The sequence below is a fragment of the Gadus chalcogrammus genome, chromosome 16 (assembly GCF_026213295.1).
Source record: "Gadus chalcogrammus isolate NIFS_2021 chromosome 16, NIFS_Gcha_1.0, whole genome shotgun sequence".
Taxonomy (NCBI): domain Eukaryota; kingdom Metazoa; phylum Chordata; class Actinopteri; order Gadiformes; family Gadidae; genus Gadus; species Gadus chalcogrammus.
The window spans coordinates 11,431,397-11,446,396 of NC_079427.1; the positions used below are offsets into that span (position 1 = coordinate 11,431,397).

At 51.3% G+C, this 15,000-nt stretch overlaps 1 protein-coding gene across 1 annotated transcript in view; it reads right to left on the reverse strand.

Annotated features, from left to right (window-relative positions):
• The window catches only part of cadm1b (cell adhesion molecule 1b), a 104,368-nt gene that overhangs the window by 12,138 nt on the left and 77,230 nt on the right, over positions 1-15,000 (reverse strand). Inside the window, exons 4-7 of the mRNA XM_056612387.1 lie at positions 13,549-13,686; positions 9,506-9,664; positions 8,276-8,372; positions 6,879-7,051 (exon numbers count right to left, since the gene is read on the reverse strand). Coding sequence (XP_056468362.1) covers positions 6,879-7,051; positions 8,276-8,372; positions 9,506-9,664; positions 13,549-13,686 — 567 coding nt within the window. The remainder of the gene's footprint in view (positions 1-6,878; positions 7,052-8,275; positions 8,373-9,505; positions 9,665-13,548; positions 13,687-15,000) is intronic.

Consider the following 15,000-nt stretch of genomic DNA (forward strand, 5'->3'; position numbering starts at 1 on the left):
ATCTTATGCACTTAATGTACGCACTCGGTGTATGTTGTACATCCTGGCACCTAATGTACGCACTTATTGTACGTTGTACGTCCTTGCACTTAAAAATAGTACTAATCGTGTAGCATCTTATCCTAGCCGTCTCTGTTGTGTACGGGGAATGGGTTAACCTAGCGATTGTTAGTGCTTGGCACTTGGTTCTATGAACGTCCTTTCTGTACTGACAGTGATATATTGTTTCTCCTTCTGATAAATGTAATTATTTGAAGTCGCTTTGGATAAAAGCGTCTGCTAAATGACCTGAATGTTAATGTAAACGAGACACTATACGAACGGATGCATCTCTAGACGTAAAATATACACTCACCATGACAATATCAACCCATGTTGTAACCTCACATTTGGGCTTCTACGATAGGAGAACAACTATTATGTGGTCTTATATGAACCAGGCATACATAAAGATGTGGGGTAGGACTCTGTGTTCTCCTCTCACTGTTCTAAGGCTCGGGTGTTTCTCTCACAGACAACTTGATTAGCCCTTCAGACAACGAAGGGCTGAGGCAGAGAGAGCATCATGAATTATAGGGTGATTCAGGCCCATCGCTATGTAATGTCCCTTCTCCCACTTCCTCTTATGAGCTGTGAACACCAGTTAGCAGTCCCAGGAGCGTGATGACTAAGGACAGGACAAGACTAACAGCAACAACAACAAGGAGAATCGATATGGACGTTTCAAAGTGAGTTTGCAATATCCAAAACGTCGAAACGGTAAAGGATGTCCCTATAATCAAAGGTCCCGCCCTCTATCTTGTCGCTTAACTCATGTCAATTAAAGTCCCGCCCTCTCTCTCTCTCCTCTAAACCCATGTAACTGAAGGTCCCGCTCTCTCTCCTCTAAACCCATGACACTGAATGTCCCGCCCTCTCTCTCTCCTCTAAACCCATGTAACTGAAAGTCCCGCCCTCTCTCTCTCCTCTAAACCCATGTAACTGAAAGTCCCGCCCTCTCTCTCTCCTCTAAACCCATGTAACTGAAAGTCCCGCCCCTCTCTCTCCTCTCCTCTAAACCATGTAACTGAAAGTCCCGCCCCCTCTCTCTCATCACTTAGCCCCTGTAACTGAAAGTCCCGCCCTCTCTCTCTCCTCTAAACCATGTAACTGAAGGTCCCGCTCTCTCTCCTCTAAACCCATGACACTGAAAGTCCCGCCCTCTCTCTCTCCTCTAAACCCATGTAACTGAAAGTCCCGCCCCTCTCTCTCCCTCTCCTCTAAACCATGTAACTGAAAGTCCCGCCCCCTCTCTCTCATCACTTAGCCCCTGTAACTGAAAGTCCCGCCCTCTCTCTCTCCTCTAAACCCATGTAACTGAAAGTCCCGCCCCTCTCTCTCCCTCTCCTCTAAACCCATGTAACTGAAGCTCCCTCTCTCGAGCCTGCCTTGGAACTGGGTTACTCAGAGAGCAGGCGACCCGGGCTGTTCCAGATGGCGGCGCCATGCTGCCTGTGAGACGAGGTACCGAGTGCGCCCGACCGTCTGAATGCTCTCCGGTGCCAGGGAGCTGGGCCCGGCCGGGCTGGGGGGGGGAAACGATCGCTTGGACCCCTAACTGGGGGTGGGGATAGAGTCTCAGTGGGGGGTAATTGGCTGGCTGTCTCCGGCGCCTGCACCACCAGCACTCCATCAAAAGGCACCAGTGGGGGGCCACACACTCTCCCAGCTAATGGTACGACATCAAGGAGCACGTAATGCTGCCGCCCGCAATAGAGCGCTGGAGGTGGAGGGAGGTGGAGGTGGAGGAGGTGGAGGAGGTGGGTGGTGGGGGCTGGAGATGGAGGTGGTGGGAGGTGGGGGTGTAGGAGGTGGGAGATAGTGGGGGTGGAGTTGGGAGGAGCGGGGAGGGGGAGGAGGTGGAGGTGGAGGAGATGGGTGGAAGTGGAGGAGGTGGGAGGTGGTTGGTGGAGGAGGTGGGAGGTGGAGGAGGTGGGAGGTGGTTGGTGGAGGAGGTGGGAGGTGGAGGAGGTGGGAGGTGATGGGTGGAGGAGTGGAGGAGATGGATGGAAGGGGAGTAGGTGGGAGGTGGTGGTGGAGGAGTTGGGAGGTGGAGGAGGGGGCGGAGGTGGGAGGTGGAGGGTGTAGCACTGGAGGGGGGGTCGGGGGTGGATGAGGGGGTGGGAGAGGTATGGTGCTCGGAGCGGGGCTTCGTCGGTGGCTTCGTGGGTGGTGGTGGATGGGGGCAGAGGGAGAGATGGGGATGGAGGTCGGGGTGGGCCGGTGGGGGGGCCGAAGGGTAGAGATGGCCGTGGGGGTGGCGGCGGGGGGGGGGGGGAGCGGAGGTCGTGTTGGGTGAGGGACGGAGTTAATGGAGGTGGTGAAGGTGGTGGTTGAGGAAGTGTGCATTGTGCATTGTGATGTACAATGCACACTGATGGAGGTGGGTGGGGTTGTGTATCCAGGTCTCAGGGGCAGATACTCCTCCGACAGCGTTTGAAAGGGGTTGCGGGTGGGGGGGGGGGGGGGGGGGGGTGTGTGTGTGGGCGGTGGGCTGGATCCTCTCCCTGTGACCGAGAGCAGTCTGATAGCAGAAATGTCAGTGTCTCGGAGAGGGAAATTGGCTATTCAGGGAAAAAGGGGTCGTCACAATGGCGGGGTGTGATGTGGCACATATAATAGCCAGGTGAACGACAATTCTCCGTGGGCAATTTCCAGGCTGGGTGACTTTGGGCCCCGCGTCACGAGCGCTGAAATACGAGTGTATTTTCCAGGCGTCGTATTTCCATGCAGCTTTTATATCTGGGAGGAATTATTGATATGGCAAAGCAGGGAGAAAAATATGCACCATAAAGTGAAACAATGTCGGGGGAATTGTTTAGCCATGCCTACTTAAACCCGTCTCCTGATAGGCCCGCATTGGGCCATTCCCGCTCCTCTTTTCTTCCCGGTTTTCTGTGCCGTTGCTCTGTTTAAAGCCCTTTTGTTTGTCTTGGAGGTCCTGCACCTCCTAGACAAAGCCTGGTGTGCAGGAAGCCCCAGAAAGGATCCTTCCGAGAGGACACTTTTAAACAAAACTGGAAGGAGCTTGATCCGAATGAATTGACCAAACAATTCACTGGGTTAATAATACAGTTGGATCAGATCCGTCTGATGCTGAGGAGATGAACAAAATCAGGGCGACGCACTCCCTGCCCGCCGTCCCCAGACAGTTTATCTGGTCGCTCAACGCTCTTAACAAGCCAGCCCCGGTCTACACAAGTTCAGACCGTTTCAGACAGGTACTGACCGGTTTAGCCCGGTTCAGTCTGGTGCAGACCGGTTATTCCCGGTTCAGCCCGGTTCAACTTGGTTCAGCTACTTCAGACTGGTTCGACACGGTTCAGACCGGTTCAGACCGGGTCGGACCGGTTTCGCCCCATTCAGCCGGTACTGCCCGTTGCAGACCGGTTCACCCCGGTGAAACCCGGTAACTTGGTGGGGATGTCTGACTGGACGACCACTAGATCCTGTCTGGGTCGGCCAGTCAGCTGCAGATGAGAGAAGAGGAAAAAGCTCCTGCACTGAGCGCAGCACTCAATCACCCGCCTGCAGGGCGATGGGGATAAGTTATAGCACCCAGGTCACCTCCGCGTGGAAGACAGCGAGAGAGCGAGGGAGGGAGACAGAGAGGGAGGGAGGGAGAGAGAGAGGGAGGGAGAGAGGGGGAGAGAGAGAGAGAGCAGGTGCATTACAGAGAAAGAGGGGGAGAGAGAGAGAGACGGAGAGATAGACAGACAGAGAGAGAGAGAGACAGAGAGAGACAGAGAGAGGGGATGGGGTTGCCCTCCATGACCAGCCTGACGCCCACCGCTAAGCCCTGCCCAGGGGCACGACTCCAGCTCTGGATGCTGACGCCCACGCCGGTATGGGCCGGCTCATACACCCGGCACGGTCGAGAGCAGCGCGGCTGCATTGTAAAGCACGGCACAGCATTACATTTCTGACACGGTGCGTACATCATCTTCACACCTATCTGGGGTTGTCTCACGCCCAAAAGACCATTACTCTTGTTGAAATAGTGAGGCCCGAGGCAGCGTTAAACACGGTGGCTGGCAGCGAGATGATAGGGGATTGATGGCCAATTCAGGATGACTCTAAATACTGCCCCTCCCCATGTGTATTTACTTAAAAGGGGAACCTTCCTGAACCGAATAGCCTTCGCTTCGCACGCAGCGTGTTTGAGACAAACACGAACAGAGCGGTGCTTGGACAGACCTTTACAGGCTCGGGGACAGCTTATGTTTGCTGATGTTGTTCTTGTCAAACAAATGTCTTTGGGCGGAACACTTTGCATGAGATAGCGCCGTTATAGCGTAGCGTAGCTGTTTCTGTCTCGCGATTCACCCGCTAAAAGGCGACGGCGATGTACAAATCCATCGCGCTACGAGTGTTCATCAGATTGCTAATTAAGATGCTGTATGAGGATGATTAGCTCGAGTGGGAATCGCCGACGTAATTATTCCCTGCTAGTTGCACCTTCAGCCATCCCCCCATGTCTCATTATTGGAAAAGGAACGGCAGGGAGCTTTCGACAAGGGGTGCACCAGAAGGGTGGAAGAATGGGGGGAAGAAGATGTTTAAATAGCGGGTTTGTGGAGGGAGATGGTGAAATACGCCAATGGTCTTCCTAGGTAAAACCATTGGTATGCAAAGGTACTGGATGGACAGTTTTCATTTGTAAGGCAAACTTTATTCAACACATAAAGTGACTTCAGCGAAGAAGGAATAAAACGAAATAACTAACAAAGAGCAGAAGACAGATATCTTTCCAGCATTCCAGAAATGTCCCACATTTTTGCATCTGTCGAGAAACTAGCTTGACATTCGAGGATGTGCTGTTGGTTCCTCGCTCTCGGTGGCAGACATGTGTTTAGCATAGTTGGAAGTGTAGTCAGAACAAGTGTATCTTGAATGAGCTATTTGCCAGCATATGCTGTGCTTTTGTTTGGGAAATGATCATTAGGACCCCATCGGGAACTAGCAGATGCCATCATCTGCCTGGCAGAGCACAATAATGAATAACCATGGCGTGGCCAGCGCACGCGCGTCACTGGGAGGCCTACGTCACGCACACACACACGCATGTATGCACACACGCACGCACACGCATATAAATGCCGGCGTGCGCACACAGACATGCAAGCACGCATACACACACACACACACACACACACACACACACACACACACACACACACACACACACACACACACACACACACACACACACACACACACACACACACACACACACAGACATGCAAGTACGCACGCACGCACGCACACACACACACACATACACACACACTCACACTGGCAAAGTCACCCATTAGCCAGCCAGATTCTCACACTCCTCTCAAAGACCTCCAAAACCACATGTTATTATTCACACACTTCGACTATGTAGGCATGTATATTCAACACTATAAATACATTTTCTAGCGTCACATCAGTCTGAAACTATACTAAAGAAAGGACATTTTTTACTTTCTAATGACATATACTGCGTTAATCCAAGGAAGCCTTGTTTCAGATGCATGTTATTAGTGAGTCTGTTTAGGGGAGGAAAGCTAATCCTACAAGGACGCCTACTGCAGTGTTTGGGGTTCGAACCCAGATCCTACAGCTTCCTTATCACCACACCAGACTAGACGATAGAAGACAGACTATCCCTATTATCCCTCATTTTTAATAAAAGAAAGGATGTATGTGGATTGTCTATTCTTTAGAGGATGGATTTGGAAATAGTGTGCATTGATTCAAAGCCCACACAACACCAATACCTTTTGCATTTCTTCCCAATATTTTCAGTTCCGTTATGAGAGCAGCTTCCCCTGAATTCTGATATTTATGTTGAGACAAGGACATATGCATACGGGTATTTCCGGGGTTGTTATTGGAGCGAGTATTCTGCACACTGAATGAACGATTTAAGTAGAGAAGAGAAAGTAGCCGGAAATATAAAGTAGCTGGAAAATAAAGCCAATTCGTTAATCCAGGCACATTATTAAATCGTTTTTGAAGCCCAGAAGCTTCATTTATGATTAAGTTTGACAATCCCATTTATGTCACAACCGACGAGAGTGCCAAGAAAGCCCAATGGCAACAGTTCTAGCGCATAAATATTTCAAGATTTAGGCAGAACTTTCAGAACTAAAATCAACAATTCATTGCATCAAGTTTGATAAAAACGAATATAGCGCCGTGAAATAAATGTTTGCCATTGTAACATGTTGATTGAGGAATTGATTCCCTGAATAAATTTCACTTCCTTTCATAAATAAATACATTTGGTGGGTTGCAGAAAAGCTCAGAGGGCAACATTATACATCAAATGATTTGTCCTCCGAGTCTGTGTTATGGTTCATAAGATATATTACATTAACATTTATAGTGGAGATACATTTTAATGCAAGGATGCCATCAAACACATTTGATCATCGCCGGACACACGGCAACATGAGTGAGTGATGTAATGCAGGGTAATGCTCGCTTTAGCTCGCGCTAAACGCTCCGAGTCCCGCTCCGTTCTGAGGGCTGTTCATCAGCACCAGCTGGTGAAGCTACCCTATCACAGATTACAGAAAGGAACATTCTGGAAAAGACCCAAACTAGCTAAAACCGGAAACTGTTGCTGGTTAAATCCCATAAATACATGTATCTCGTTGAAAGTTCATAATCCCTTCTTCTCATCCGAACCAAATCCCACCCCAACAGCCGTGGCCACCTCGGCTCCGCACTCTCTCGGTTCAATCGGTTCTTTATCGACACACACTCATTACACGACCGAAACCACTTCGCCCGCGCCCCCTCCGCCCCCCCTCCACCTCCGCCCCCTCCACCCCCCAGACACCCACCGTAGACGTGGAGGACGTAGTCGTCGTAGGCCTCTCCCACGGCGTTGGAGGCCACACAGCGGTAGGTGCCGTTGTACGACTTGTTGAGGTTCTCGATGTACAGGTCGGGGCCCGTGACTACGGCATGGGGGGGCACGTCCTCGTCCACACGCAGCCAGTTGATCCGATGGGGACTGGGGGGCGCACACACACACACACACACACACACACACACACACACACACACACACACACACACACACACACACACACACACACACACACACACACACACACACACACACACACACACACACACACACACAAAAACACCACATTAGATGCCGAAGTGTGGGTGGGTGAGGGTGTGGTTGTGGGTGTGGATGAGTGTGAGAGTGTGTGTGTGTGTCTGTGTGTAGGGTAGTGTGTGTGTGTGTGTGTGTGTGTGTGTGTGTGTGTGTCTGTGTGTGTGTGTGTGTGTGTGTGTGTGTGTGTGTGTGTGTGTGTGTGTGTGTGTGTGTGTGTGTGTGTGTGTGTGTGTGTGTGTGTGTGTGTGTGTGTGTGTGTTTTTGTGGGTGGGGAGGGGGGTCTTGGTGAGTGTGTGGGTGTGTGGGTGTGTTTGGGTCTGTGTGTGTGTGCGTGTGTGTGTGTGTGTGTGTGTGTGTGTGTGTGTGTCTGCCTAGCTCTACCAGCGAAACACAGAGAGAGAGAGAGAGAGAGAGAGAGAGAGACAAAGGTCACGACTAGGATCGTTTGAGGAGGGCCCATGGGCCATGCCGTGTTTAATGGTGTGTTTTAGAAACAGCACACACACACACACACGCACACACACACACACACACACACGTGCGAGCGTGCGCCACTGGTAACATTTAAATGCTACAAGGGAAGAGAAAGGTTAAGAGTGTGTGCGCATGCCGGCCGGGCGCCGTGCGAGGGCGGGCTGGGAGTCGCCACGCGGTCACGGCTAACTGGGAAGAGGCTTCTAGGTCGCGGGGAGGTGAGCTGTGGTGGGTGTGGAGCAGCGTGGGTGTGTGTGTGTGTGTGTGTGTGTGGATGAGTGGATGAGTGGGTGAGGATGTGTGTTAATGTGTGTGGGTGTGAGAGTGAGCATGCGTACGGTCGTGCGTGCGTGCGTGTGTGTCTATATGTATTTGTGTGTGTGTGTATGCGTGTATGCATGTCTGTGTGTCTATATGTGTGTGTGTGCGTGTGTGTCTATATGTGTGTGCGTGAGTATGCGTTTGTGCGTGTCTGTGTGTCTGTATGTGTGCGTGTGTGTGTGTCTGTGTGTCTATATATGTGTGTGAGGAAGCGTGCATGCATGTCTGAGTGTCAATATCTGTGTGCGAGTATGCGTGTGTGCAAGTGTGTGTGTGTGTGTGTGTGTGTGTGTCTGGCGGTTAGTGGTGGCTCACTGTGGTTTCCCTTCGGCGTTGCAGGTCAGGTCCAGGTTGTCCCCCTCTCTGGTCAGACCCTCGGGGTACGTCACCACGATCTTCACCTCCGGTTTATCTGTCGGGGGACACGCAGGTTTACTGTTTAGGGTCATGCTGAGGCTTTCATCAAAGGTCAAGCCAGACCCAGGTCACCAAGGTGCAGGTGGGGTCAGGTGCCCTACGGGGGGCCTCAGTCAGATGGCCTGGATCATGGTGTCTACAGGTGTCCTGGCTTCAGGTGGCCTGGGTCCGAGCGAGGGTCCTGCCCCCAGGGGGCTTACAGGTGGCCTACGGAGACACTGGTGGTCTAACCCAGTAGCTTTAATCCAGGAGTCAGACTCAGTAGCCGCAGCGCTCTCCCTACCACCTGGTTGATTGTGTCAGGATCGCTTTGCAGCCTCACATCTCCTCAACGGCACAATCAAATGATCTAAAGGTGCGGCTTTGTTTTACGATTTTAATTTGTTCGATAAAACGGTGTTGTGAAACAGATTAACAGCGGGAAGTGTAAAGCACAACTTAGGGTGAGTGTGGGGCATTGAAGGGGAGGCAAGACTTCCTCACCGCTGCCTTTGCTCTACCTCGGGCCAAATGATTCCCGTCCGCTTATCAACGTAAGCCACAGATTAGCAAAATGTCAAGCGGCCCCAGTCAGGATTTCCCTGTCTTCCTCCTACCTCAAAAGGTCAGACAAAACAGTTGTCTATCTCCCCCAAAAATAAAGTAAACCCAGATATTAATATTCGCCAGACCAGACTACAGACGGGAAGCCTTAACCTTTCTTTGATGTAAAACACAGAAAAAAAAAAAAGCTGAACTATTTCTTCAATTGATCGGAGGACGGAGCCGAACCCTTCTCTGACGAGCGAAGGCCAGTCAATTTCTCTCCTCTCCTGTGGTGACCGAAACCCAAAGGACACGCAGGGGGCTATCACTGCTCTAGAAAGGCCATGACCTACTGATCCAGGGCTGATAGCACCACAGCTTACCTCTTAGACCCCCACCCACACCCACACACACACACACACACCGACCAAATCGCCACCACCAAACAACCCGGCACTGAAGGAGAATTCTCCATCCTCCTCCTCCTCCCCCACCCCTGCTCCTCCACCCCTGATGGAGCAGGAAGAGGAAGGAGGAGAATTCTCCTCCTCCTCCTCCTCCTCCACCCCTGGTGTAGCGCTGTGCTTGGGGGTGTCCACTCACAGAACACCTCCAGGTGCCGCTGGGCCTGCAGGTCCTTGGCCGCCGGGTGGTCCACGATGCAGTCCACCGGCACACCGTCGTCCTCCTTGGTGACGGAGAAGCGCACGCGGCTCATGACGGTGAACATCCGGTCGTAGGTCTCCTCCACCATCATCTCACCTGGGGTTCACAGTCAGGGCGTAGGGAGGGAGACGAGACAGAATGAGTGGTGGCCTCACTGGTTCATTTTCAGGGTGGCATCAGTAGAGATGATCCGATACCCATTTTTCCTTCCCGATACCGATTCCGATTCCTGATCTTGAGTATCGGCCGATATCGTGTGTACCGATACAGCATCTAGCATTGTAGCTACAAATATTAATTGATATTATTTTTTTTTTGGTTCTCTTTCGATGACCTATAGCCGGTTAATTTACGGTAGTATATTTATTTTTTGAAGAACCAGATTTACATTGCTGAACTATAATTATAATAATACATTTGCATTCGGCATCCATGTTTTTCGGACTTCTTAGCTCGAACGCACGTAGGTCGGTAATGACGAGTTGCCCGTTCCGACTTTCACCCTCCGACCGTTAACAAACGCAGCATAACGCTGCACGTGTTTGTGATGTTCGCTGCCTGTGTAGTAAAGGATAAACCGGTGCATAGACCTGCCTACTCGCTGATACCCAATACTGAATTTAGGCAGTATCGGAGGAATCCGAAGTAATCCACCCCGCCCGAAACGACGAGGCTCACATCGTGGTCGCAAACGCACGTCTCTCGGTCCAGAGCAGGGGCTGTTGTTCTGTTGTTCTCCCCCAACTTCATCATCCCTTTCGCACTCGATGTCGGGATGGAGGTTACTTTTGGTTGCTAGGAGACGACCTGACCCTGGCGGCCCTATAATCCTGATGAGTGGCACGCCGGAGGTGTAAGCCTGGTAATGAATGCCTCTGTAGCTTTCAGAAAGGGGGTTGAGTATTGTTGGGGGGGGGGGGGTAATCTTCTTGTTCTTCTTCTGCTGGCCACTAGGGGCCCTGCTGTGGCATGTGGGAGAGTGACGGGGGGAGGATGGGACGGGGACGGGGGACGGGGGACGGGGGACGGGGGGGGGTTCATTTAGAGAGCTTCACGGTGCCACCGGGGGCAACCTGTTACCCGTGGTGCTGAGTCTGAGGGTTTACCCGCACTTAATGAAGTGAGGAAATAATTACAGCCCCCCTCTGACCCCCAACACAACACTTCCCCTGCCACAGCCTCCCCCCTCCCCTCCTCCCTCTCAACCCCGAGGGGGGAGTCGGGGTGACAGTGGGGGCGGTGCAGGGGGAAAGGGGGGAGGGAGGGGGGTGTGGGGTCCGTGGACGATAAGCCTGGCTGCCCATGCGGCTCCGTGGCCTCTTGGTGGTTATTAACCCCGCGTGTAACAAACACTCCTCTCACTCAACCCCTCGCTCAACCCCCCCCAGACCCCGCCTCCCTCCTACCTACGGCTGCCGTTGCCGGGGGCGACGCAGGGCCATGCTGACGCTGGATTTCCCCAGGGTTTTGGTTTTAGTTTTTTTAACGTGTGTTTTTGATACAGTATTTATGGATATCCATATCGTTGCTCGCATTCAGAGCACACTGACGTTTTTTTGGCACCGGTTGAAAGCAGTTCTATAAAAAGTAAAAATCAAAACCCCGCTTTGAATTCTGCCCTTTTTTTTTTTCAAAGCGTCGATGACGGAAAAAAACACTCTGTTTCTGACGCAGCTGATGGTGTGGTGTGGGAGTGGGGGAGAGGTAGGATGCTTGAGAGTCAATACATTAACTAATCACACGTCGTCTCTTTTAAAAGGCTGCCACCGGAGCCTCGGCGGTCACAGGGTTTATCGTCCCGCCGGTTTATTGAGCTGCTGATTGAGTCGCTTCCACGACTTCCATTTGTTTTTACATATTCAAAGCGCCGCTTGCCGCCCGCCCTGCGTGTGTTAGAACTAGCGGGTAATAAAGAGGGGTTAACTCGCTGTGCGCCGGGGAAAGACCTGTGTTTATTGGCTCAGATAAAGTTAGATAAAAGTGTTTTTATTGTGTTTTCCTGGAGGAAATAATTCCTAGATACATCAACCCGCACCGCCCGGCGGCTCTGATGTATACGCGCTCGGCGCTCGCAGCCGGCCTGCATTTCAAAGTGAAATTTTATTTCTTTGAATTACCCAGAGGTCTCGGCAAACGCCTCGATGCGCCCCAGCACCAGCCACCCACCAAATGACTGTGATTTTCTACATATAGGACGCTGCCCTTTAATCTCAGCAAGCCGCCTTGGCTAATATATTGTTCTGCACAGCCCATAATGAGCGGTGATCTGTGCATTCCTGCTGCCAGGGGGTTGCAGTACGAGATCTCTCTCTCTCTCTCTCTCTCTCTCTGTCTTTCTCTCTCTCTTTCTATTTCTGCCTCTCTCTCCCTCTTTGTCTCTTTGCAATTGTCTCCCTCTCTGTTTCTCTCTATCCCTCTCTCTTTCTCTGTCTCTCTCTCTATCTTTCTGTGTCATTCTCTCTCACTGTGTCTCTCTCTCTATCCCTCTCTCTTTCTCTGTCTCTCTCTTTCTTTCTCGCTATGTCATTCCCTCTCTCTCCCTCTCTCTCTGTCTCTCTGTCCTTGCCCCTCTGTCTTTCTTCTCTCTCTCTCTCTCTCTCTCTCTCTCTCTCTCTCTCTCTCTCTCTCTCTCTCTCTCTCTCTCTCTCTCTCTCTCTCTCTCTCTCTCTCTCTCTCTCTCTCTCTCGCTCGATTCGAGCCGATCTAACTAGCACCTTGTCTACACCTCAACATGACATCCCCTTTGCGGAAAGTGACTTTGGCCTCTCCTGATGGGGCGACCAGACCAGGCCAGTGAGGCACAGATGGCAGCCAGGTTCAGATTCCACCGTCTTGTGTGAATCTCCCTCCCCCCACTGTTCTTGTACACATATAATTTAAAATGAGCACAAGCCCTGAGTTAGTCGTCTCGGCAAATACAGTATGTTCACACAATTATTATCCATCTCGCTGTACAATAAGTGTGCTGTAAATAATTGATGAGCTATAATCATAACTGAGGGATGCCGTACACTCATTCTTTTATTTATTTTTTAACACACAATAATGCAAGACCCTGCTCCTGTAAAAGCCTTTTCCAAACACCACGGCGGGGGCAATGAAATAGAATTGCATTTTTCACTACTCTATAAAACAAAAACACCTTAAAGCACAAAGGTATGCGCATCCTTGTTTAATGTGCCCTGAATTTAAACCAGGTCAGATACGAGGGAAGATACTCGAACACGTCTCTTTAATGCATGGTGGTTGGCAGAAACCCTCCGCACCCAGCCTAGCTAGCTAGTGTCTCCACCCAGGCAAAGGCATAGCGCGCTCATTAGAGGCCGGGGCTGGCTAGCTCGAGCCCGTATGGGCCTTATAGGACCTTACAGACTGACAAGACGAGAAGAAAAGACTCCTCCAGCCCTGCTACGTGGTTCTCTTTCATACTGCGCCCCCCCAAACATGTCAATCCACATAAAACATACAGCCCATATTACAGTGGGAGCCATATTATATATATATGTATAGAGAGAGAAAGATAAAGACTGAGAGGGAGAGAGAGAGAGAGAGAGAGACAGTGAGAGAGAGAGAGAGAGGGAGAGGGAGAGGGAGAGGGAGAGGGAGAGAGTGAGGGGGAGAGAGAGAAAGGGAGAGAGGAGAGAGAGAGAGAGAGAGAGAGAGAGAGAGAGAGAGAGAGAGAGAGAGAGAGAGAGAGAGAGAGGGGTTGCGCTAGTGAGCGAAGGCTAGAAAGGGAGGGAGAGAGAGGGAGAGTCAAAAAGGGAGAGAGAGTCAAAGATCAAGAGAGGGCGAGAGAGCTAGAGAGAGCAATAGAGTGAAAAACAAAGAAATTGAGAGAGAGAGAGAGAGAGAGAGAGAGGCCGTGGGCGAGAGAGCGAGAGAGCGAGAGAGCAAGAGAGCGAGTGGGGCCCCTGGAGAGCGGGGCCCAGTGTACGGGCCCAGGGCGGGGGTGCAGCTAAGGGGGCCGCTCCGCCTCTGACCTGTCAGCTCCTGCTCCTCCTTCATCCAGCGGATGGCGGCGGCAGGCCGGCCCCCCACGGCCGTGCAGGTGAGCTCCGTCTCGTTGCCCTCGCTGACCACCTCCTCGCGGCTCTCTATGATGGGCACGCCTGGTGGGACTGTTGGCGCGCACACACACACACACACACACACACACACACACACACACACACACACACACACACACACACACACACACACACACACACACACACACACACACACACACACACACACACACACACACACACACGCACGCACGCGCACATGTGCGCACACACGCGCAGAGACACAGAGACAGAGTCAGTTGAAGGGAGGGTGTTGCACAGCTGTGATGTGGCGATGAGGGGTGCGGACTAACACCCACACGTGTGTACACACTGTACACACACAAACATACACACCCACACACACACACACATTTGCATCTACACACAAACACATACATACGTATACACGTACATTTGCATATACACACAAACACATACATACATATACACGTACATTTGCATATACACACACAAACGTATGCATTGACATTGACACACATTAATTAAGACATTTCCTTTGCCATACACTGAATACACATACACACACATACACGTATAATAGGAACACACTTTGATGGATGCACACACGTTTAAAAATACACTAAGACACACATACTATGAATGCTATCCACATGCACACACACACGCTTTCAAACGCACACACGCACCTACACACATACACACGCACACACACACGCACACACACAGACGCACACACAGGGAGACTCCTCCACTCCAGCGGTGGAGAGCTTTAACAGGATAAGTCATGCTATCTTTGTTCCCTCTGTCCCTAAATTAGTCACTGAAGTAAATCGGAGGGAACTTTGCGAAAAACTCAGGACACTTAAAATATGAAAAAAAAGAGGAAAGTAAAAAAAAAAAAATCTAAAACCAGTGGGGTGTTTATTTCAAGAGCTGCTAAGCGGCGCGCTCCGCGGCACAGAAAAAACCACGGCGGGCGCAAGGGGTTTCAATTGTATGACGAAAGTAATTACTTTAAAGTGTCCTTAATTCCATTGATCCCCCCAGGATGTCTGCATGTATAATAAAGCCTAACTGGAGCCGTTTCCCCCCTCAGAAGCATCAAAGTGTGCCACAGCTGACTCTCAATAGGGGCTGGTGGCGAGGCGGCCAAGTCAACAATCACCAGTTTTCACAGAGTCAACACAGCTGCCAAAAACAACACGGCCTGAGCCATCACTCTGAGCATCTGCTCGGCTTCGTTATGCCGCCGAGCTCCGTGAGAGACTAATTGGCTGACATTTTGTTTCAGTTGCTAAAGATAACGGGATCAACCGGCGCCATTATTTCTATATTCGCCGCGGCGCTGTAATGGATGGCATGAGAGCGAGGGCGGGGGGGTTGGTGTGTGTGTACGGATGG